General features: G+C 39.3%; 2 protein-coding genes across 5 annotated transcripts in view; one reads left to right on the plus strand and one right to left on the minus strand.

Annotated features, from left to right (window-relative positions):
• Window positions 1–2061, plus strand: part of dpysl3 (dihydropyrimidinase like 3) — a 35259-nt gene extending 33198 nt beyond the window's left edge. For all 4 annotated transcript variants that reach the window (XM_034206623.1, XM_034206624.1, XM_034206625.1 and 1 more), the window contains exon 14: window positions 231–2061. In XM_034206623.1, the coding sequence (XP_034062514.1) occupies window positions 231–325 (95 nt within the window). In that variant the 3' untranslated portion in view covers window positions 326–2061. The remainder of the gene's footprint in view (window positions 1–230) is intronic.
• A 10754-nt stretch (window positions 2062–12815) lies between these two features.
• Window positions 12816–26691, minus strand: part of stk32a (serine/threonine kinase 32A) — a 69306-nt gene continuing 55430 nt past the window's right edge. The window contains 3 exon segments of the mRNA XM_034206467.1: window positions 12816–15375; window positions 17095–17159; window positions 25072–25200. Coding sequence (XP_034062358.1) covers window positions 15261–15375; window positions 17095–17159; window positions 25072–25200 — 309 coding nt within the window. The 3' untranslated portion in view covers window positions 12816–15260.

The raw sequence follows: 26691 nt of genomic DNA on the forward strand, positions 1-26691 counted from the left end.
TGTGATTGTGTCTTCTGCAAAGATAAGAAATATATGGAAACCCCTCAGACCAGCATGAATACAAACCACAGTTTTTTTAAAATGCCTCCAATTAATAATCTCCTTTTCCTGGTTTTCAATTTGCATGACTTTTTCTTTCCCCCCAATTACTTCTGCCCAACATGTTACATGCCTTTTGCTCTTTTTCCATGTAACTCACTTTATCTTTTTCTCCTTTTTTCTCTGCTCAGGTCCCACCATCCCAGATGACATCCCCATCAGGCCTGCTGGCCGCCGTATTGTAGTGCCCCCTGGTGGTCGTTCCAACATCACATCCCTCAGCTAAACAGCAGAAAGACAAGGGGAGGCATCCGGAAAACAACAGCAGCCAGAGAGCAGGATTGAGGGTGGGAGGGACGAAAAAGGGGAGGGAGGAGCAGATGCAGAGGACCATGATTAGTTACAAGTAAAACAAAAAGCAAAACACTGAATCCTCATGCCTTACCTGTCACTAATTGACCATGCTCAGATGAGAACTATATCCATTTCCCTGGGTAAATTGAATTGAATTGGTTAGACATGGTTACTGATAGTTAAAGTTACCCCCATCCCACAGCGCAATTCACATCACTAGTGTTTAGCCTTCTTACCTCTCAGTTTAGAATATACCACAAATGGTTTCATAATGGGAACACACGTCATACCATCACATCGAACCAACATAGTTCAGACTGTGTTCCCAAAGGGAAATGGATACTGATTTTTCTCAGAATGATGCTATGGTTCTTTCATCCTGTTTGGCTTTTAATGTCACCCCCTTTTTACTTGTCTGCTTTCTCATTTGTCAGCAAAACACAACACTAGATCCCACATTAGCCATGTATTATCATGCAGTACCATTGATTAGCTCTAGGTGGCATTGTATATACAGTAGATGTAATGTAGCTTTGTGAATGATGTTGCTGCAGCCTGTTGGTGTTTACTGGACCAAGTCAAAGGTATTTATCAAGTCTCAGAGCAGGAGTGCTGTTGGACATGGAGCTGCCTGGGCCACAATAATACGAGTGATGTGATTCATGTTCCCCCCCCTCCTACTCTGAGGTTACTTGATGAATACCATCCCCTTGATGTATTGATTGAATAATTATGGATGTTAAAAAAAGAAAGAAAACAGACTTGTCTGCTTAAGAAATGATTTTGCGAAACAACAAATGTAAAAGTTTGACATTTTAGGAAGGGTTTTATAATCTTTATCCCTGAAAAGGTTGTGTGAGTTTTTATTTTACCTGCGTTCCATCCAAACAACAATATTGTAAGAAACCGTCCTTTGCATTTGCTTCTAGCTAATTGGCTGCTACTGTTATCCTAAAACCATCATGACAAAGATAAACGAAGAGAACGAAGGAAGGATAAAAAAAAACAAAAAAACAACCTGATCACAAGAAGTACGAAACATGCAACTGTCTCTGCAGCCCATCTGCAACTTTTAACTATGAGCTTTGCAATTGAGGGAAACAAGGAAAACCAGATGCAATTAAATGAATACGCAACAAATGTCTGCTTTCAGATAACAGCACTTCACCTTGCTTTACTTTTTCATTCCTAACAAACTGGGCTCTGATTTTAAGACAAGAGGAATACCATCATTCCTTTGTCCCCCCCAACAAAGTCCCTTTAATGTAATCCTGACCAATAGTTATTTATCACCAGCCTGATTATATCTAGGGCCTAAGTGAGTTGACCTGAAACACTCTGATGCTGTTGGGGGGCCTTAGAGGCTTTTATGTCTGTGCTGTTTTTTGACAAGGCAGAGGATTGCCGTGCAGTAAGGGAAGCTTTTTCTTCACTGTCCCACTGTGGGGGAGGGAGGGGAGGAGATCGTGTTTTTTTATTTGACAGTGGTAGGGCAGACTCTGAGGCAGGCACGAGTAGTGGTTTGTTGTATTTATGTTAATTTGACAACCTTTGTTATTACGTTGTTTCTTTTTTACTGTTGTATCAAAATCCAGAGATGGCAGGTCAAAACTAAGGTGTGTTGTGGAGGTATGATTTGTTTCCTGAATAAACATGAGTTGCAACTGAGTGACTGAAATATCTCATTTACATTATTACATTTAACAAGGCATATGCACTAAGGATGGACATACGCAAATAACAGTAGGGCTGTCATCCAAAAAAGAACCCATTAGTCAAAAAACACTCATACAAATGTGTCGATATCAATCTCAATCAATGTGTTATCTCTCCATAAATAATCATGTGAAAGCACTACATACAGCTTATATACAGAATGTGCTCATAAGTGTCCTGGAAAAAATACATTTTAAATGAATCCATAGCATTTTAGAATACCTTTTTAAACAAACGATTAATTTGCAGATGCAGCCGTGAAAATGTAAGTGGATACACTATATAAACACCATCTAGGCTCATGGGCGGCGCCAGGATTTGTTAGCTGCAGTAGCTTAGCAGTTGCTATATGACAGCACGGCGTTGCTAGTTAATTTTCAAAATAAATAAACAAACAATACCAGTGGGCCAAGCACGAGCCTGTTCATATTGTAGCGTTCGTTCACCGCTATTCAAGATCACAGATCACGAGCCTTCAATGTCGAAAACGTTCTCTTTATTTTCTGGTATTGACGGCCACAGCCACGCCTTACAGAACCAATCAATAGTATAACACGCATTATGACTTTCCCCCACACTCGACCACAACTCCTACCGTCTCGTACTCCCTCCACACTCACACCGAAAACGCACACACCTGGAAGGGGCGGTCTCTACTCCCACCAACAACATTGCCTAAATAACTTTACAAATGTACACGTTTTTAGTCCCAGTGCGCCACTGAAAGTAGCTATTATGTAAGGTGCTGGTATATATATACTAACTGTGCTTTCCCCCCCAAAAAGTTGTAAATCAAACAAGTGAAGTACATGTTATGTTATGTTATAAAGCCGTGGAGGGCGGTAGTTTATAAACCAAAGAGTAACCGCCCTTACGGGACGCTCTAATAAGTAAAGCGAACGCACCCGCAAGGACACCTGGCTTCCTATTGGTTGAGGGGTTTTGACAGGGTTGTTGCACAAAAGATCCGAGCGCGCACAGAAGAAATCTGAGAGCAGACATTTCACCAGCGCACAGAAACAGCCTGAATGCGAGGAGAAGGCTTTAAGCTGGAACACAGGAAATCTGTAAGCAGCAATATATCTGAGTGCAAAACAATGGGGTTGCTAAGCCGTTGCTAGGCCAATTGTTGGAGTTGCTACAGCAACTCCAAGATACCCCCTGGCGCCGCCCCTGTCTAGGCTGAATAACTTGACATATTGAGTCTATAAAAACCTAATTGTAATTTTTTCAATAAACCAGAATTAAAACCCCAGGGTACTATGAATCTTTATCAACATCCTTTACTTATTTACACGCCTAAAGTTTCCACTTATTGGGCTCTATATCCCTCTTCATATTTGTATGATGACTTGTCACTTTATTCAGACAATGAGTTACTGACAGAAATATACACATGAAATGTTGAATCAGCAGAATGTGCAATATAAGCAACATCATGCTTTATTTAAAAGCTCTGACACATCCATAATCTCAGGGACAATTGACCTCATATGTCCCAGCCACAGGGTTGTCAAAATTAGGGTGACCATGCAAGATGTATCTGTATTTTAAAATAAGAATATTCTTTAAAATAAACACTGGGTCATTGACTCCTTTTTGCTGCATTAAATAATATTAGCTAAAGTGTAGTATTGCTATGTTGATGCAATCCATACTATGGTCAGCATTGAGCTAGACATTCACTGCTTCAGAAACACTTAAGTAGTGATAGTTTACACCTCATTGGTACAGTACGTGGTTGAATCACATTTTTTTTTTAAATCCAATAAACCACTTTATTTGCCTCCCTCACGAAGCCTACAGGATTGTGCTACTTATAACAGTCCTGAAAACTAGCTCAACCTAAATAAGCTAGTTTATTTGGTAGTGTTAGCTAACTAAAATCACATTAGCACACATCTACTAGCAAACAATTTCCTCCGACTGAGGAATTTGACTTCAAGGTAATTGCATTCATTTTGTGACATGTGTTGTTTTAATTTGTCAAAAACAACATTCATGCCAATAATCATAAAACTTTCAAAAACAGTTTGGCAATTACAGAGTTCTTGGATTAGGAAGATAGTCTACCAACATTGTCATGGCTTGCCGTTTGCCCTGTTGATAGTGTTTTCCTTGGATACGTTTTAATTTGAAATTATTCATAAAACACTTCCTGCTGTTGCAATTAATAAATGTTCTGGGTATAAAAGAACAGTAAGGTTAAGGTTATTTTTGCCAACATTTCAGGAAGACATTTCAAAATAACCTAGTGTGAAGATACAAGATGAAGCTGTGTTCAAACACATACTTATGGCAGTTTGGGTGAAGGCCAAAACAGCAGTTCACAAAGGTAAGTCAGATGTCTTACCTTTTCCTGTTGTATGGATAATCATTAGGGCTGAGATGGGAGAGGGATCAGATTAGTCACGATATGTTATTGTCGTATCTGTACTATGTCTTTCAATATAGGCTACTGATAAGAAAGGGTGTACATTTTAAAACAAATAAATGTATGACAATCCTGTGTGGTCTAATGACTACGCAAATGTATTATCTTTTCAATTTACACACGGCATCTATTGCACGTCTGTCCGTCCTGGGAGAGGGATCCCTCCTCTGTTGCTCTCCCTTAGGTTTCTCCCATTTTTCCCTTTAAACTGTGGGTTTCTCCGGAAGTTTTTCCTTGTACGATGTGAGGGTCTAAGGACAGAGGGTGTCGTATTGTCATACTGATATTCTGTACACACTGTGAAGACCACTGAAACAAATGTAACATTTGTGATATTGGGCTATATAAATAAACATTGATTGATTGACTAATGTATCCACTCAGTCCTTTTGTGTTTCTTAGTAGTGGGAGTTCAGTGTGGTCCAACAGTAAAACTGCTGCAAGGTCCCTCAGGCATTGTTCAATGTTGAATAGAAATTTGATGACAATAATGACAAAATGTCATCCTGTCCGATCGCAGAGTGGACAACCGGTAAATGCAGACTATATCTGGATGAAGAGATGAGTCAGCAACTTTATTATAAACAGTGATGTGTGCGTGTCGATTACTTGTTGGCATTGGTTACAGAATGAGAGTGTATGACTGTTTTGAGAAACATTTTCAGGAGAGGATAAGTGTATAGGCTATGTATGTATGTGTGTGAAGCAAATGTATATCAGAATATATTAACTTTCATGTGATAAACCAAGGTTTGCTGCTTTTATCTGTTGTGATTCTAAGCAGAATGGGGACGCACTTATCAACTGGAGTCACCCCTCAGATCAGATATTAATGTGCAAATGTGCTGCCTCATCACAACCCACTGTGTCTAAAAGAGGACTTTGCCTTCTAGATGACCTAAGTAAGTGATGGACGAAAATCGGTTGTGTGTGTGTGTGTGTGAAAGAGAGAATAGGAAAAGCATATGGTGCATATCTGATGCTGAGCGTGCATTATCTAAGAATGCCCTTGACACATTGGAAAAGAGAGTGCTTTCTGCAACACATCCTCACTCCCAGGTCGGCCTATGTTGACGTTATGTCAAGTCCCCTGTCGGCTTTTTCCAACGCAAGGGGGGGGCCTTAGCGTCCATTTTCAACGCAAGGGGGGAGCCCTTAGCGTCCATTTTTAGCTTTCCGGGATGTCCATATGCTTCTATGGACGCTCATGGAAGCACGGCGTTCGTTTGTGTCGACTGCCCTTAAAGGCAATGTGAGCGTCCATTCTCATTGGATAACGGAGAATTGCACACCCGGAAGTAAGTATTCCCCTTACTGTCTATTGATTTTACAGTGATATCTGCACTACTCATCGACTAAAAAACACCAGATTATCCTTGTTAATTACACAACATTGATTGGTTTAAATTGTGTGCAATGCTTTTGTATTTTTCCCCTTCGATTCGGAGAAACAAATATTTTTTCGGAGTAAAGGATGGCAGAAGACACTACACTCATGGCCGTATCCACCATTGAGGTCACCGAGGTCCGGACCTCGGTAATATTTTCCGAGCTGTGTATAACAAAACTTGTGAAATAATTGCACTAAACGGAATTCTTTGTAGTACTTCCAATTACTGCCGATGGGGGCGCTGCATAACTACGTAGCCTCGATTAAAGCAAACAGAAGAAGACGACATGTATCAACAAACCACCGCAGCCCGGACTTGTATCGGAGCAGCGAAAGAGTGATGAGGTATCTAGAGATCTGAGTCCAGCGGGCTACTTGTGTTTCTGTTCATCAGGACATCATATGAGCAGCAGATCCTGTGTGAACGCTCTACGTTAGTCAGTGGACGTCCGACAACATGCACACTAACTTATATTGCAGCTATACGTTGGTTTAAATTGCGTGAATAAACTAGCTAGAGAGCTACAGTTAATTACATTCATCCAATGTCAGAAGGATTACCTTTTCAAACGTTGTAATGCTTTTCTTTCATTTCAATTTGAGTAAAACATTGAAGATATAACATTGTATTGTTTTCTTTTTACACTGACTCAGATATAATGAAAAGACTACGTCAGTCGAAGCTCAGCTTTGGTAATGAAGAGACAGGACAGGCAGAGAGAAAGAGAGAGAGTGATGGAAGTCAGGGAGGAACTGCAGGTACAGTCACACAAAAGAATGTAGGCTTAATAACCCTATATATCTATCTATTTATCTATCTATCCATCCATCCATCCATCCATCTATAACAATAGTCTTCATTTACAATAGGCATAATTTTAAAACAACATACATCTATTGCAGTTATGATGTCATAATAACATACCATTTTATAAAACACAATTTGCTTACATCTTTGTTCTCTTTTGAGAATCAAACAAAACAGATTTAAATAAAAGAAAAAGTGCAAACAAACAAGTGAAATTAACTAAATGGCTGAATTGCTTTTAATTCACTGGCAGGAGCAACAAGTGAGGAGAAGCAAAAAGTAAACAACGAGGGAACGATTGAACAAAGAGAAAGAGTAGAGGACAGAGAGAGTAATGAACAGGAAGAAGACAGAGAGACTAAAGAAGATGGAAGAGAGGGGGCAGGTTATAGAAAGGAGAGAGACATGGAAAATGAATGTTGACAATGTGTTGTGATCATTTTAGCCTCTTCTGCATGTCCAGATCTTTAAAGGTGGGGTAGGTAAGTTTCAGAAACAGGCTCGAGTGCACTAACATTTGAAAGTACACAGCCGAAAAGAATCCGCCCCTTCCTTCAGACTTCCTTATACCTCATTCACACCAACGGTGTTTCAGGGCCGGTTCGGAGCTGGAGCTTGAAAAGCACCGGGTTTTCCTGTTCACACCGCAGCGGAGCAGCCTCTTAGCTCCGGAATCCGGTTCGTTTCAAGCACCAAAAAATTGTCTGGCCAGAGCAAAAGCACCACATACGTCACGCTTACGTCGAGGCGGGGGCAACTCCTGAACAACAACAAAAAGCCCGCGTTTTGGTTTGTACACAACGATGGAGAAACTTAACAAGAGTTTCAGTGTTTCTGCCATAGACTGTATATATAAAGGTTTCTGCTCATGGTGAAGCAACGTGTCTGCGTGTTAAGGTGGAACCTGAGCATTCACGTTGATCACCTCTCATTATAAATCTATAAAACTATAAATATTAAACTTTACTTCACGTGTTCATTTGAGAACAGCTGTTACATACCTGGGTGAAGGTTACAGTCAGGCCCGGACTGGCCATCGGGAGGACCGGGAGGTTTGTCTGGCCTGCTAAGTGGCCTGCTGGCCTGAGGATTTTTTTTTGTATGTATGTATTGTGAACGCAACGCTGCGCAAATGTGGGTCTGACTCGTCTGACTCTGCCTCACAGAGGGTGACTGGCTGTCTACATGATGTGGCCTGCTGACATGGCCACTTTCATACAGATCATACTAATGCCCTCGATTGGTCTCTGTGTGTCATTCAAGCTCGGGAGGGTGTGTGTTAGTGTATGTGTGGCGCGAGCGAGTGAGATAAAGCGCGCACACCGGTTACGTGTATTGTTGTTGTTAGCATCTGGTGCTAGCTAGCTGCGCTAACAGATATAAGGAGCTTTTTCAACAACAAGGTGGAGGAGAGTCCTCTCCTGTCAGACTGAGAGACTGATAACTACAACTCAGGTGAAGTAAAGGACTCTCTGAGTGTGATAGTTAACTTAGTCTAAGTTATCTCAGTGGGTCTCAAACGGTTTGGTCACCATTTATGTAAAACACATATTTCCATTTGAGGGGGGAGTGATTAGTAAAATATGCATGAATAATATTAAAAAAAAACGTTAACTAGGTGAAAAAAGGCAAGATAAACTATTAAAACTTGTTGAGAGCTAGAACTAGTCTTTGCTTCTGCCTCAAAGAGGAGCAGGGGGAGAGGAGGGAGACAGGTGAGGCTGGTTCAGGAGCCCAGACACACTCACAACTATAAATGAACCAAAAACAAATAAATAAACAAGTTTCAATGTTTTTTCATATTGGATATGGTATGTTATTGGTTATGGCCATGATTTTATGATTTTTTAAATGTATACAGTTATGTTTCATATGGGTGTAGTCTCTTTATTTCCCTCTCAAAATGCACCAGATTGATGCATTTAAGTCCAACATTTAAAAACAAATCTTACCGGAGGAGCATGCCCCCCTATAGGATTTGAGGTCCACCCCGACTTAAAATATGTTCACGTAGGTTCCTAAACAGATTTGCGCATTTTTTAAAATAGTAACCCATGTCCATATGTTTATTTTTGGGTAGTAGATTTAGAGGGCTATCACTACGGGCAGGAACGCTGTAAAAGTTGACAAATAAATCCAGCAAAATGGCACAAAAAACTGGTAGTGGCCTGACTGGGTGTATAATTCCCGGCCTGACTTATTGTCCCAGTCCGGCCCTGGTTACAGTTCATTTAAATGAAAGATACAACGTTACTCCACACTCATGGTTCAGTCCACCTTAATAAATAAGACCGACCTCGGAAGCAGTTGTGTTTTAAAAAACCTTTATTGACACGAGTACATTTTTTTATAAGAATATAACTAAACCACAGAAATGACTCCGGAAAAGCTGCAGATAGAGCCATAAGAAATGAATGCAACTGATTTCATCCGCGCGGTTTGGCTTTATGAAGCAGGCACGCAAACGGTTGCGTCATGACGCAAACGATGACGCAACGACGCATTACCAGTCGGACTCTGGGCGGTGTGAAAAGAGCCAGAGCTAAACCGAAGAACTGGTTCTGAACCTGAAAAGCTCTAGCACGGAGCTTGAACCGGAGTTGCGTTGGTGTGAATGAGGTATTACAGAGCACCTCCTCCAACACACATGAACGCGCAATGCACGCCCAATTACGGCACGCCCAATGAGGGCACGAGATACATTTGTGCGTGCACGAGATGAAAGGCTGACAGACAGGGGCGGCAGTCGTGCTTTTTACAGTATTACGGCTTCCACAGATGAATTTTTTTATGGATTTTTTGTCAAAGCACTTAAGATATTCATTGCTATCAGGATGTTAAGAGCATTCCATGGAATATAACAAAAAGTGTATCTCAAGCCGGTTTCTCAAACTTACCTACCCCACCTTTAATAGTAACAATCAACTGATTCTTATGCATCACACTTTCAAAAATAATGTATGCTGCAGCCCACTGACATGGTTTGAAATCAATATATTATCCAATTTGTGACCCCCCACAGGACTTAAAAAGCACCTAAGTAGATCATGAAAATCCCAAAAATCTCGGGGGGTATCCCCCAAACCCCCCTAGCATGTTTGGACCTCGGTATTTAGGAAATCCTGGATACGGCCCTGCCTACACTACCCAGAATCCCCAGCTATCGTTTGGACTACACCATGTGCTCTGTTTGACAAACCCCGTGATAGTCCTCAAGCTCTGTGATTGGAGAGTGTGCTCCGAGGGTTACGCCGAGCCTCGAACAGCACTTGAAATGGGATGGAATCACGGCAGACTGTCCAAAACTGGATTTGAACGGGTCCACCGCGTCCCCAGAACTACACATGCTGGCTATTCTGTTTCGCAACATGTTCTCTATCTATGGCACGTCTCTACTGGGAGTTGTAGTTTTAAAAGACGTTTTCGTATTTCCCATAATAAGAAGTTGCCAGTATTAAACTGTGTACATCCCTGGAGGTTTAGGGGATAGGAAACACTCACATTTAAAACATATAATTAATAAATGGGTAAAAATTGCTTGTGCCCATAATGGGCAGCATTAATATATATACACACATGCCAGCTAAGGTCAGAAGAGCTTTATTTAACAGCTGGTCTTATGTTTGTGACCCCTGTTGTTAATTGATAACATTACATTAATTGATAAGCCTGAAATATGCACTTGTCAAGGTTCAGAGGCACATTTTGCAAATATGGCAGTAGCCATCAATCAGCTTAAGATAAGATATACTTTATTGATCCCAAGTTGGAACATTTGCGTTACATCAGCATGTGTAACAGTTAAATATGCAGTGGTGTTTATTTGTAAATCATTTAGTATAATCACACAAATTCTGTGTTTTATATTCAACAATTCTGTGTTCTTTATTTATTGATTGTTCAATACCTGACAAGGCCGGAGATTAAATATCTACATACATCTTATAAGAGTATAATACATTATGTATAATATCAGTTAAAATAAATGCTTCAACATATAGTTAACATTGCTGGAGGTATGCACACATATTGATAGATGTCTTGTAATGCACTATTGAGGAACCTGCGATCCAAGTTTTTCATTCAATGCATAACTACACCATAGTTGTGTAGGCCTATATGATATGTCAATAAACCTTAGAAAATCTTGAAATCTTGAAAGGGATGTGCAAAATAGTCATTATATACAGTCTTTAATTAACTATTAGTAGAGAATATGAGTAATGAATATACTTTATAGGGATCCTATTAATATCTAATAATAAAAATAATGAAATTCAATAACATGCTTTAACCACTAGGTGTCCCTTTATATCAGCTGTGCACCTTTATGGTGTAAATACAGCCTATCTACCAATTGGATCAAATATAAAAGTCAGCCGAATTAGTGTTGACACTGCAAGGAGACGTATTGTGTGAAAAGAAATGTAAGATGTTGTTTAATTGCTGATATATTTATGACCCACGTCACGTTTTCAGTTCCTCATGTTTGTCTAGAAGTCTTCTCATCAGGGCTCTATTAATACAGAACTACGGCAGATATGTAATATTTAATGCAGCCGAACCGTGTATTACAATGCCGGTATGTGATGACTTTCAAAGAGAAAAGCAAGCACACTCGGAATAAAGTATTATTTTATTTTTTAAAAATGTTTTCGGTCTGTTTCCGGTATTTGTTAATGACGATGTGCTGTGAGATGTGAGACTGGAATTGCACAGGGGAAAATAACGTATCTTTAGATGCGGATTTTGTTAAACTAATATGTTTTCGCTGTGGACCAACACTATACATTGACGGGGAAGGGGGTAGCAATAAAGATAACACCATTAAACAGTTACACAACATAACAGAAATAATATCGATAGCAGCGTCCCTAGCAACCACCTTGGTAATAATGAAAACGTTATGGACGCAATTTCCTGAAGTAATCTTCGTAATAACTAGTAAACTAAAGATCATGTACATCCACTGCACACATAATCTGAAATAACAACTCATATTTCTCGCATCAAATGACATCAAAACGCATTTTAATGGCCAAACTAACTTTAAAATAGGCATTTTCCACCGAGAATAAAACGAAGTTCGGCCATGTTTTTTTTTTCTGCAGGGAGAAATTTGAAGATCACGTGACGTCAAACAGAGCACATGGTGTAGTCCAAACGATAGCTGGGGATTCTGGGTAGTGTAGTGTCTTCTGCCATCCTTTACTCCGAAAAAATATTTCTTTCTCCGAATCGAAGGGGAAAAATACAAAAGCATTGCACACAATTTAAACCAATCAATGTTGTGTAATTAACAAGGATAATCTGGTGTTTTTTAGTCGATGAGTAGTGTAGATATCACTGTAAAATCAATCGACAGTAAGGGGAATACTTACTTCCGGGTGTACAATTCTCCGTTATCCAATGAGAATGGACGCTCACATTGCCTTTAAGGGCAGCCGACACAAACGAACGCCGTGCTTCCATGAGCGTCCATAGAAGCATATGGACATCCCGGAAAGCTGAAAATGGACGCTAAGGGCTCCCCCCTTGCGTTGAAAATGGACGCTAAGGCCCCCCCCCTTGCGTTGGAAAAAGCCGACAGGGGACTTGACATAACGTCAACATAGGCCGACCTGGGAGTGAGGATGTGTTGCTTTCTAACCCTTTGCTAAATTAGAACCAATTACATTTGAAGATAAACAGCAGCCATTAAAGTTGAAGATTAAACATCGTTTTTGTTTCCAGTTGTATTCACTTGTATTTAGAATTACTTACTTACAAATTAACTATGGATTGGTATACCTACTTCTTTATGCTACTAACTGTAGTACTCTTTAGTAGCCTTTGGGGGGCAGCATTATCTTAAAGATAGTGGTGAGCAACCAACACAAGCAGTACATCCACATTTCTTTGAGCCTCATTCAGACATATTTTCTCTTTTTACACCCTTTCACTGTTCTTGATTTTGATGAAAAATGGTATATCAGTGATGTCATCCTTTGTTAAATTTGACTTATAATCGTTGTTCAATATAATATGATCATTCAAAAATACATGAAGTGAAATAAAGCACAAGGCATAGTCAGTTTGTTTCAGAAAAGAAAGTTGTTATTTAAGGCACACCTTAATAGTTTGCAACTCCATCATATTTGAATACAATAAACACACAGTGACAACTGAAGGACAACAAAACCTTAATAGGAATGAGATTCACAGGTGTGGAACAAAGCTGTTCCCAGACTTTTTTTTAGATAGGCCAGTTTTGTTGAAAAATGGTTTTACTTAGGTCAATACTATTTCTATTAAATTATTATTGTATACTTTAATTTTTTTGAAGGGTTGAATCTGTCACATAATTTGATTTTCGCAATGACCCCATCCGATCGATTCCTGTTACATAACAAAAGATAATTATTCCCAAATAAAATACCCCAAGAATCTCGGATCACTCCATCTGTTATCCTATCTCACTAAATGTAACATCTTATACAAGACCTTAATTTTGGTTCTGTAAAATGACATCAATGACAACAACAACATCAAACACAACAATACACAGTTTAGTCAAAACATTGTACTAATTCTCAATAGAAAAGTGCCAACAGTAATGAATTGAATAGAGTGAAATATGTTTTAAATGTAATCAAGTATAGAATTGAAGGATTGAGTTGTATTGCAGATAGATAAATCAGACTCAATAGAATGACTAGACATTTGTAGAAATCACATTTACTTACTGATTGTGAAAAAGCTCAGGTTTGTACTACTTAGCTACTTAGACATAGTTTTAGGGATCAAACTGTGTGCCATATGGTATAAGGCTTCCCTCTGAAAGCTTCAGGGGCAGGTTTGGTTTGTCGGACATTGTTTTAGCCTGGGGTATTATTTGTTTCTGTCAATGTTTTCTTATTTACCACTTTGAATGTGAAAATCTAAATTAAGATTTTTCTCCCGCCGTCAGCTGGTGCTAAATTTCCTGTTTTATACCATCTGCACAACAATATTGTCACATAATGTATTCTTCTATTAATTGCAAATACAAACATACAGGCTTATCCGGGGGTACATGTAATTGGTTGTATTCAACACAAAAGAGGAAGGACATAGACACATTATTTGACAACAATTTCAATGCAGACAGTGACTGAAAAATAAATGTTATCTAGGTCTCAGCTTAATCCATGTCTATAAAAAACATCCCTAAGGGAATAAGTAGTCACTCACAGCTTTAGATTTTTTTTGTCTCTCTGTGCATAAATGCTACAGTTGATGAAGAAGCATGTGCAAAGCAAGGTTCAGTGCAGAACATATAACATCTACCAGTTACCTTTTCTACGTTTTCATAGCGATAAACCTTTATTTGGAGACGCCGCTGGTCATTTGCAAATTGAGGCAAAGCTTAGCCAAAGATGTCAGTGTTTTTAAAGAGTTTAAAACCTCTTTTACAAAATAAATAATCGAAAGGTCCAGTCGTTGTGCCCAGAGCTTTCAACCACATCTGATGGCTTACACTTCATATAGACTTCCAAGGTCAAGAATAGACCTTCAAGGTTAAAGCTACAATCACCATTGTGTTACCTTATTCAGCGATATATTTTTGACTTCAAATACTTTTGTTTGAATGAAAATGTTTCAGATTATTTTATGTTACCTGCATTTCAAATTTCAGCATATTAAAGTGAATTCGACCTGTAGCAGGTTTTGCTGATATCTTCAGCTGATGGAGCTGGGACATTGTACCAATGTTGCAGTCCTACCATCTTTTTTAAGCTTTACTAGCAAAGCTAAGCACAATGACCACTACAACCGTGTTTCTGCTGATAAAGTGAGCCATTTGGGCTCAAGCCTACAGTTCAACTCTTCATTTTCAATAAGATGAATCTGTGGTTGCTCTGTTAAAAAGAAAGGCCTCATTTGACCTTATTGACCTCTCTGTTTTAAACGTTGTACTAGTGTCATGCTCGGATCTCAAGTCCTGTAAATAACAAGGGAAAAAGCTGTCAAAGTGTTTGTTTTTCAATATAGGGTGCCAACCCAGTTCCTTATGCCAATTATTATTAGGTTCATGTAGCACTGGGAAACCATTGTTGTTTAAATAACTATTATTAACTAGCATATGCACTGCTGATATTACAAATCTGAGTGTCACACCCAAGGAAGCAGCAGCTTGGGCAGGTGTGCCATTGTCTCCTTTTTTTTTGACAGGGCAGTGACTTCCTTTTCACTTCAGCACAGCGCCCAGAGTTGATGTTGAGCAGGCCTCAGAGCACCAGAGTGATGTTAGGGAGCAGGATATGAGCGGCACTCTGCTGAGAGCCCATTTCTCTCCTGCAGTTCTTGATGTGTTTTCTTTGTGGGTGAACAGTGAAGCACAAGCATTCTTGTTTGTGAAGCGATGCAGTGGTGCAGGAACATTGAAGGACGGCCTGTGAGTGCCTGTGCTGATAGAACATAGGTGGCAATTGCTGATCTACAAGCTGTGGGAAGGTGCAGGTGATAAGGGACTACGTAGGGGTCTCAGGTCTTGAGACCTATCCTGATAAGAAGGCCACCGGCTCCACATTGTTGTTCTGTCCATCCTCTATTGCCTTGTTCTTCTCAGTCATTGTCAGCCCAGAGGAGTCTGAGTCCACGGCTTTCTTTGACCTATTGCGTAAAGAACATCATCATTAAAACACGTGATTTTTTTTATTCTAGCATTTTAATTTATCCTTTGGCCTGGGATAGGCAAAGATAGTGGTTAGTATTAGACATTATTTTTGTACCTTTTCCAAATACTTGTGTTAGCTAAACATAGCCATTTAACTGTCATGACATTTGACCTACCTTTGTTTGTATTGTGTATAGCTATTACTTTAAAGTGGCAAAAAAGGGACAAAAGTATAAAGTACCCAAATCTTGCTTCCGAACTCCTCAAATCTTATATTTATTTCCATAACCTTGAGGATCTACTTGGTATGGTTTTGGTGTCTCCTCTGTTTAAACATTTCCTCATGCAAATCAACAGCGTTATATCCTTAACTTGACCGTTTTTGGATTAACTTCCAGAAACTCTACCAGCTGCAGAGTTTCTGCTTTAATCACACACCCACATACATGTGCTGGATCTTATGCCACACTTATCTAAATCTAATCAAAAAACAACATAAAGTTATATAAATCCTATCAAACATAGTATTTATTAAATAATATCAATCAATCAATCAATGTTTATTTATATAGCCCAATATCACAAATGTTACATTTGTCTCAGTGGACTTTACAGTTTGTACAAAATATCAGTATGACAATACTATAGTATATACTATAGTAGATTATATATTCCTTTGACTTAAAAAAAAAATGTATCACAGTTGTTTTGGGTTTCACAACAAAGAAAGTTGAAACGTTAAGTTAAGACAACAATGCCAACTAATCAAAATGAAGAGTATTGTGGGAAATGGAGCAGAGTTCCCGTTAGCCGGTAATTACCGGACTACAACCGGTAAAATATGCTGAAGACCGGCAAATCTAAATCTCTCCGGTCAAAGTGTCCGTTCAAAATAATTTCCGTTTAGCGCAATACCACATCAGTTGCGCAACTTGCGCCATTTATGTGACAGACAAAAGAGTATGTGACAGACAAGAATAGTCAATTATAATGTCTAACACTTAATGTGGAGAAAGAGATGTCCTGTATGGGTTGATTGTGCGTTGATCTGTTGGTAATGCCTCGGGGTTCCGGTGGGCATGTAAACAAATGCATAATGCTGCGCTATACTTTGTGGCCTCACCCAGTTGCATAGCGACACTTATTGTTTAGGTGTCTTTTGATAAGCAGGTAGTCCTATCATTAACTAGAACTAGCTAGATCTGATCGATATGGACAGAAACGCGAGTGAAGTCTAATCTGACGGGAGAGAGAGATCAGCTGCTGCTGACGAGTCGACACGCAGCTCTGCATGATCACATGCAGCGGTGAGCGGAACAAAACACACACCAGGTTAGAATATCACACGTAGCTATTTTAATGACCTCTCAAACTACCTGAACTAGTTATAGATATGTTTAGTTTTACTGTCGGGTCACTCATTACTGGATCCGCGAGCTGCATGATACTGACGGGCTGTCAGGAGAGGGAGAGCGCTCCGTTTATTATTCCCGTGTTATTGTAAATTACTGTACACTTTTGAATAATGTAGTTAATCTGCTATAATTAGTTTGTTTAATATCGAATCATATCAATTTGTTTTAAAGCACAATAAATAACAAAGAAGACCTTTGACCGGTACTTTTCTCATTTTGTCCGGAAGATTTAAACTTTAACGGACATGTTGACCGGCGAAAAAATATTCTAACGGGAACTCTGAAATGGAGGTTCCTTACTTTTCTCTGTTGAAGATAATGAAGTCTCTCTGGACATTATCCATTCTCTGTTGCAACTGACCGTTCTGGAGGAGAGACAAACATAAAACATCAGCAACTCAATGATCAATGCTGTGAAAAAAAACAAAACACAAATTCTGGGCTGATTATTCGTCATTATTGTACTCGGCTACAATCTCTGAATCATTTAGCTACATTGAATGTAAAAATAAAAACTCCTGGCGACAGCGGTTAGTAAATAAAAGCTTTGTCTTACAGGCAGTAGACTGTACACACTTTATTTCCTTATATGACTCTTTTGTTATTTAAAAAATAAAAATAAAGCTTCATGCATTCACACGTGTTTGGCTCATTTGTTCATGAGAGAACATCCAGCTCTGTCATGCCAGTGTGTCCTCACACTGCTGAAGGGCCAAGACAAGTACACAGGTGCTTTCTCATTCTCCCAAGGAGACAGTGAGGAGAGGATCATTGACATACATCATCATTATGACACTGTACACTGTGTGTGTGTCTGACAGAGACAAACCAGCAGAGACTCAAGAACACAAAAAGAGAAAATGAACAAAATGGTTCTTTAATTTTCTTGTGCAGATAACGATTCACGATTAACCATACTTTGTGTTTACAGCATACTAAATGAGGTACAACTGTAACATTTAAACTCCAAATCAGACACTTGGGCCCTCCATATGCTTCACTAAGGGCATCCAAGGGCATTCTCCTTATCCTCAAGGAAAAGGGTCACATGCAAATGCAAACACACATGGCTCATTATTCCCGAAACACCCCTCCAGTTAGATTGGCACTCAAAACTCCAAGTTCCTGGAAAGCTCTTCAGGAGGCTGACTTCCTTTCAGAGCAGTCAGTCACTCAGAGAGAGGCTGTGTACAGGTGCTGTCACAGTGGGGGGCAGACACTGGCAGACCAAAAGCCATAAACCCAATTAGGGTGGGAGAAAAGAAAAGAAAATGTAAAGAACAGGAAGTGTAGACTGAGTTGTGTAATCGTTTTGCATGCATGAAGTAAGCGTTTTCCTGTGGGTTCCCGGTTGATGGACCCTTTCACAGCAGTGTCACACAGGACAATTGCACATTTGTATGGACACTGTAGCAACACACAGCTACACAACCACTAGACACTTAGTCAAGGACAGGGAGATCAGGCTGTCCTTGAGTGTGGGGGATGAAGCCTACCGGAAGGTCAAAAAACAACAACAGGCAGACAGAGACAGAGGAGGACTACTATATATCATTTGTCAAACCTCAGTGATAGATGTGATACATAAGTTGTATGGCGAATGAGAGAAATGGTCTGATTTCTCTCTGATGGGGTCATAATGATATATTCTTTGACGGAACCTGATGAAAAAAAGAAAAAATACCACCATTGTCTAACCTTTCCCTATAGACCAGTTCATTTTAAAAGCCAATCTGGTTTCCTGTCACTTCCCTCCAGACTTCAGTAAAATAACTATTTTTTAACCTGCATGCCAGCTAAACAATAACGAGTATTGTTTTTTATAAAAGGGCCTAAAATAAAGAAGAGGTGAGGGAAGAAAATAAGGAAGTAAACAAGAAACCAAATAAAGAAGGACTTAAGGAAGGGAAAACAAGAAGCAATCAAGGACTTACAAAAAGCAAGAAGGAAAGGAAGGACACAAATAAGGATAGAAGGACTGGGACTAGGAAGCAATGAGTAAAAATAACAAAAGAGGTGAGAAATACATTAAAGGTCTTTTTTATTCCTGATATTTCCTATGATATTCCTTCCTTGTTTCATTACCTTATTTGTTGCTTTCCTGGAATAGAGGGATACAACTAGCCGAGAGATGTTGCATAAAAAACAAGTTATTCCTCACTTGTTCCTCCCCCTCTCTCTCTTTCCATTTCCAGCGTTTAAAAAGGCAGTTCAGAAGCTTATTGCTTCAGCTGCGTGATTACACTTTCCATTTAATGAGACAAACCAACAGGGAGTGCTCTGCTGGACGGAAGCCTAACAGGGACATTTCTCATTGCCGTTATCTTCGCTTTCTGCCCAAACATAGGATCAGCTTTTGTTTTATTGTGACATCTGAAAATGATTGTAGGTGATGAAGAATTACATGTGGTATTTAAACAATCTATAATACATCTCCAGCTGATCCTGTCACAAATTTGAGCTACAATTGTGACTTCTTCTGGTGATATTTCAGCATTTAGAACTAAAACGAAAACAAGCTCTGACTTATTATTTTTTTTTTAAAGTGGCACACATGAATCTGTACCTACAGCAGCTGGAAACACCCTAACAATAACTGTATACAACAATGAAGCAGCACACTCAAAACATCATAGCAACATCCCAGTGAGACACCAGCTACACCTAATCCAAGCAAGTAGTCCTTAACCTTTATTAGAAGAATTAGACATTATAAACATTTTCATTATTATTGTTATTAGTATTATGGTCATATCTGTTCTTAACTGCTCTGATATGCAAACATATTTTTACTAACCCTAACTTTAACTTTTAACAGCCTTATGGAAGGAGTGTAAGACAAGACGAGTGTATTTATTTTTGAAGGATAAGAGAAGAGAAATAAGGTTGGAGAGCAGGGGAGGAATGCACAAAGAATGGAGAGCAGCCTTAGGGTAATGAGTGAAAGATGCCCGGGACAGGCATTAGGGCAACTGGCTGACTTCATTCAATATTGATCTGCTATGCTTCATAAATGCTGCACATCTCCTGCCCTCTTTCTCATGCATGCATGCATGGACAAAGACATATCACTATATTTCTTAGCCTCTCTCTTACTTGCACTCATCACAAGTGGCCCCACTGGTACCTTTGTAAAAGGATATTGAAAACAAACCAAAAAACTCACATTTACTACACAGACATTGAAGAGAATATTATCTCAGACAGACCAGGCATGTCAAATATCACTAGTTGGAATGAATAATATGCACATTAAACAATGTTGAAAGGACATTTCAGTACTAAATGTATATATTTGAGTTAATTTTCCCTCTAATAAGTGAAGGAATGATGGGTCATTTAGCTAATTAGCTTGGTGCCATTCACTGGGATTTTAACATGCGTTCCAATACTCAACACATTGCTTTACTAAACAATTACTGACCTTTCCGAGAATACATAACAACATTAATATTTCTTGTAATGAGACTCATACTGTATAGTCATTTATTGTCAGAAATAATTGAATGGAGTTGCTTTCTCCATTGTCATGTGAAAGACCTGTACAGCTGAATAACATTAACCCTGGTTAATGTTAAACTGCATAAATCAAACATTGATTTAATTAGGAAATGCAAGACAAAAGAGTGGAATGCCATTTCATTGATTTAATGTTAGAATCCTATAGTCTGACCATACCCTGTTCCAGTACTTCATCTGTGTCCATACAAATAAATGTTTCCCTGAAAGGTTACCATCATTATTTCATTAGAATAGAGACCTTCTCTTTGTCTGAACGGGCGTGGGGATGACAAATGCTTGGCTGCACAGTAAGATACCACTGATATAAACACACAGGCAGGTCTCCACAAGCAGCTGTCAACCTTCATAAAACATGGAACACTTTGGGCCAGTGCTGAATTCTTACTGCAAGCTGTCTAGACAGCACAAATTGCTTTACTTCTATTAGAAAACAGTCCCATAAACTGTTGTAATGTGCCATCGAGTGGGAGAGGGTCCAAACGTATTAACTTTGTAATGACATAGGTTGTATATGCAATAGGTTAGGTTGTGTGCAGAGATTTAATGTATGTGTGAAGTGCCAATGGTCGGGCAAAATGTTGTTGGATAGCAGGCAGACGCTCACAATAGCACAAATACTGATAAAGCACACAAATGAAACCATGATCTGTTTATTTCTAATCACTGCCGGATCTCTGGGCTCTCACTGTCTCCATGGAAAATAAGATTTAAAATTGGACAGGAGCCCAGAAGTCAGGGTGGTTCTTCCCCGCTGTAACAATCAATGGACTCCTGTACTGTAAATACATTTCTTCTGATAAACAAACCTGACTTTCTGTTTTAAAGGTTCATTTCTGGAATCAGTCTTGGGCAAGGTAATAATTCATGAGCATTTAAAGCTGTTAAGTAAGTAATTGTATAAGAGAAAGACTATTGAATGGACAGGTGGTGAAACAACTCTCTGTACTAGTTCTTGACTAGGTAGAGCAGGTCTACCAGTAATTGGGAGATCGGCTGATCAATCCCAGGCTCCTTAAAGTGGAACTATCATGCTATATTTGAAACATATATTGTAGGGCCATACCTATACAAAACATGTCTGTGAAGTTTTTTTTCAAAATACCAAACAGTTCACCCATTGTAGCCATCCCTCATTCTGCTCAAACCCCTCTTTTGAAGCCCTGTTAGAGAAACGCAGATCTTGGGTCCTTAGCATGAAAAAAAGAAAAGAAGAGGAGGCGGAGCTAATGCCTGATCAGAATTATACCGGAGATAAAGTTAAAATTCTGCTGTGATAAAACCCCATCCTGTTTAAATCACGTCAAGGATTATTTCTGAAACAGTATGGAGCTCAAATGCTTTTTCTCTTGCAGGTTTATCACAAGGTGAGTTCTTTTTTTTATTTCCTGCTGTTTAAACACATGTGCTCTTCAGTACAGGTTAGCTCTGAGTGTTAGCGAGGCTTGCTAATGTAAACAAAGACGTCCAAAACCAGGGCTGCCAACATTTGAGTTCAGCTTGGAGTGAGATTTTTTTTTGGGTGAACCGAAAAAAGAAACGTTCATGTGTACAGTGTTACAAATGTATTGAACATGTACAAACTAGGGTTTCCCATTAATGTACCGGGCGCTACAGTGGAATACGCACATATACACAGTGTACCCGCGACTCTTACAATGAAGGCGACTCTTACAATGAAGGCTCGATAATCAGCTCACAGCATATACAATGGCATATAGGTGTAAGCAGAGGTAAAGTGCTATTTTATAAGTGGGGGGGGGGGGGTCCTCACCTCCTCTAGGGGGGTCCGGGGCATGCTCCCCTGGGAAGATTTTTTATTTTAAATATTGAAGTTAAATGCATCAACCTGGTGCACTTTGAGAGCAAAATGAATTTATGGTAAACAGATTTTCTTTTTCTTTATGGATATTTTACAAATCACTCGCCTTTTAAACTGTATTCTTGTTTTACTGTCATATAGTATTTCATAACTGTTTTTCATTTATTCTCATAAATGGTGACCAAAACGTTTGAGACCCACTGAGATAACTAGACTAAAGTGAACTATCTAAACAGAGAGTCCCTTACCTCACTGAGCTGTAGTTATCAGTCTGACAGGACAGAGCTCTCCCTTTCCTTGTTTTAGAAACAGCTTCTAATATCCGTTAGCGCAGCTAGCTAACCAGATGCTAACAACAACAATGCAAATAGTGAGTTTGGTAGAAATATACTGTATAATAGTAAAGTTATTTAAGATGATGCCATATTTATTGAAGATTTTACATTATAAATATTCCCTAAAATTATTCAAAAGTATATTCTTCCAAACTCCTTGCTGTAGTATGACACACAAGCTATTGATGTGTGTAGTGAGTTTGGTAGTAATAAGCTGTATAATAGTGATTGAATATTATTGTATTCTCTTTTTTCGGAGTTGCACTTCGCAGACGGTCCCTGAGCACTCGTTTCTTCTCCGGCTGTGGATAGAGACCAATGTAATGTGTCCAGCTCGGAGGACGGCACGTGTTGGCTTTTTTTGATCAAAATGTGATTGTAGTTTGTTGTCGACCTTACCATGGTACTGAGGAGACGTCATTTGTGTCTGAATAACGTTTTGTTCATGAGTTATTGATCCGTGAAATCAGAATCTCCCAATATCGTTCCAACTTTACTGAACTAAGCCAGAAGACCGTCTCATTTCATAGACTGCTCGGTTTGCTGTTCCTTCACTTTATTTTTTAATGTATATACATTTATTTTGGACGAAAACTTAGCGTGAGGAAAGGCAAGTGTGGCGTGAGTGCGTGAGATATGGGTTGATTGCGTGACTCTCACGCTCAATGCGTGAGTGTTGGCAGCCCTGCCAAAACACGTCAGGCATTGTTTCTGATAGCAACTTTCTGTGGGTCCGCTGCTGATTTGACGTCAGTTCGGATGGAATCTGTAACCGCTCGTTGTACACCCGTTTTTAAAAGATTTGGGTACGGAGGAAAAGAGAGAGGGTTTTATTTTCTGATGCTGCGTGAGTTCCCCGACGCACCAGGGACACATATGTATGTATAAAAGACATCACAAAGTGCATTTTGCATGATAGGTCCCCTTTAAGTTTGCATGTGTAGTTTTTTTGAGAAAGATACTAGACCCCAAACTTGCTACTGAAGTCTGTCATTGGTGTTTCCATGTGTGTCTAAATGAGCATAACATAAGATGTGCATTTTACGAATGTGTGAACATCTAGTGTAAAGGCAGTTTTAGTTGTCGAAAGACTGAAAAGCTATACTTATATGGCAATGGTCAAACAATTGATCATAGTTGTGACAAATGAAGATATCCCATCAAGACATATTGCAGATAATCTTCCCCTCAAATATTTCGTTTCAGCGAACCAGTTTTGGATATACACCACGAAGAACACCTTGCAAAATAACTTGACAACACGTACTTTCTTGTTACACAGAAAGGTTTTTTGGTTCCTCCAAGCTTTTAAGAAGGTAAACACAGATGACTTGAGTTCTTTTGAGGTGCAGTTATCCTTGAAACAAGAATGACAGCACTGATCAGGTCCCACTACTGCACTAAAGCAAAAATGAAATCACTACAGCATAACTGCTTTCACTATGACTGTGTGTGTGTGTGTGTGTGTGTGTGTGTGTGTGTGTGTCTGTGTGTGTGTGTGTGTGTGTGTGTGCGTGCTGTTCCCTCCCTCGTCGCACTTGGCCGGGTGATCAAATTAACCTTTCAGTGATTTCCTCTCTGTTTTGTATAAACACCCAGACAGCTGATTTATGTGGATGGGGGGGGGAAGACTCCAGCTAGGAGATTGCATTCTTTGCCTTCCCCATACACACATCAGGTAGGGGGCCCATTTATTCTGATGAAGGTGAGGCAGGACAGAGCTCTAAAATGTGTCCTTAACGTTCTTAATAGCACCCCAGACCCATTTAAAAGACAAACTGAGGAGACACTTGTCACCCTTAACTGGGTCAAATGGAACCAGCGTTCAGCAATCTCCAAATGAATGATCACGAGCACTGAGAGGGAGAGACACCTTTTTAAAAGGCATATGCGATCCACAGAGGACAGGATACACATCATAAATTGTGTTGAAATTAAGATATAACATGCACAAGAACACTGGGGAATATTGGCGGGAAAAAAATGCATAGCAGCCAAATTATTAGCCAAATTATAAATTATGTAAAATCAAAACCTAGGTCAAGTTTTCCAATGTCTTTTGAACAGTATGTATTTGTTACCCAATCAAGTATCAGGTGTCTTTATTTGGAACAAACCATTTCAGCTGTACTGAATTACTGATTTTAGTGTTTCTAGTTGAACGCCTTATGTTAGGAAAAATATCACTCGTCACCGGCTTGGTCTTCAATATCAAGATACATGTATTTATTATCCTTGCAAGAATGGAAGTAGTCATCACACACAGAGCTGCGTGGTAAAACTAGTTCCCAGAAAAGTGTCCTTGACATGCATATACAAGAGAGGGTGTTACACAGTCACAAGATGGAGAATGCCGGTTCAAAGCAGTATTCAATGTTTACTTCAGATTAGCTAAGGCCTGCATAAGCAATACACATGACAGTCATATGTCTAACTCCATAGAGGCTGAATCATCATGTTAATGGTTGTCACATAGCTATCATGCCTAAAAAAGCGTGTTCTGACGCTCTTCTCATACATCCTGTTACGTACACAGCTACGTAGGGCCTTTGTTATCATGTGCTACTCTGATATTAGAAGAGTATTTTCCCAACACCTTACCTGTGGGGAGCCATCAGATCCCTGGTCCTTGGTTTTTCTAGCAAGCCTTTTCTTCTTCTTGTGAAGCGGTTTGGACTCCAGGATCATTTCCTCCAGCTCAAATGTGGGGTCACAGTTTAATCTCCGCCTCTACAGAAACACAGAACCATGCAGGCAGACATTAAAACCAACAACCAACAGATCAATGGGTCCAAATATTGAATCTCATTCAAATGTAAAGACAAACTCTAAATGCCAAAATATTTCAATGATGGTTATTATAACTGTTTCTGCAGTGCACTGTCAATAAGTCAGTATATGAACTATGACTGTAAAGTGCAGTTCATTTTGCTCGGGTATTCTGTTAAAGTAATAGGATCATTGTTGTTGTTTCTGAAAATACGCACTTTTGACATTGACAGCAGCAATTTTAAGTGCTTTAATGAGCTGTTTATTGCTTACATTTGTCTTACTGTGTGTGTACAGTACAAGATGTATGCTTACTGTATGTGATCAAAGCAAAGGGAATACAGAATAATGTGCCCCTTTTTAATTCTACACAAAAAGACAAGGCTCAGATAGCAAGCAGGTCAAATCAGACTGGGAAGTTAGGAAACACAGCATCAGGAGAGAGTTCTCCCTTTCTGTTCCGGCATTATAATAGTCTGTAAAGGACTAAAGACAGAGGATAGGCCTATAATTAGATAGACACTGTCAATTCCCTATCGATCCTCTGTACTGTTCGTCTGATGTGCCAGCCTGCCCGCTGGGGATGTCCGCTGCTCTGCACAGTCACACTCAAAATGTGATAAATTCATTTAGTCATCTTTTCCTTTTCAGAGTCATTATTCTGCACATATTCAACCATGGCACTAAAGAGTGACAGTTATGGTCACCTTGCTGCTTCACTAAAACAATTCAGTTTTTGTATTGCTCGATCATTGCTATAATTATCAGTCAGTAAAGTAATCTTCCAACCAAAACTCTGTTTTTTTTGTTTTTTTAAATGTAGGTTGATAAAACAAGATCCAAGATGTTATTTTACACTTAAAGGTGGGGTAGGTAAGTTTGAGAAACCGGCTCGAGATACACTTTTTGTTAAATTCCATGGAATGCTCTTAACATCCCGATAGCAATGAATATCTTAAGTGCTTTGACAAAAAATCCATAAAAAAATGCCATCTGTGGAAGCCGTAGTACTGTAAAAAGCACGACCAATCATTTTAGCCGGCTAAAATGATTGGATGGGCCTACCTGCCTGTCAGCCTTCCATCTGTGCACAAACTTATCTCGTGCCCTCATTGGTCATGTGTGCGTTCGTGTGTGTTGGAGGAGGGGCTCTGTAAGGAAGTAGCAGATTTCCTCCGGCTGTGTATTTTCAAATTCTAGCGCACTCAAGCTGGTTTCTCCAAAATGACCTACCCCACCTTTAAGGAAACTGTGATGGGCACTTTATAGTACAAACTGTTTTTTTATTTGTCAAGAAAACAATTAGTAGATTGTAAGTATAATCATTAGATGGAGGCATAGCCATAATGACTGTATCTACTATAATGAATATCTGTGCCCATAATTAAGGAACATTGGTTAGCTCCATGGATACAGTATTTCAAAGGAGGTATACATGCAGGGTGATTCAAT

The sequence above is a fragment of the Gymnodraco acuticeps genome, unplaced genomic scaffold, assembly GCF_902827175.1.
Source record: "Gymnodraco acuticeps unplaced genomic scaffold, fGymAcu1.1, whole genome shotgun sequence".
Classification (NCBI taxonomy): domain Eukaryota; kingdom Metazoa; phylum Chordata; class Actinopteri; order Perciformes; family Bathydraconidae; genus Gymnodraco; species Gymnodraco acuticeps.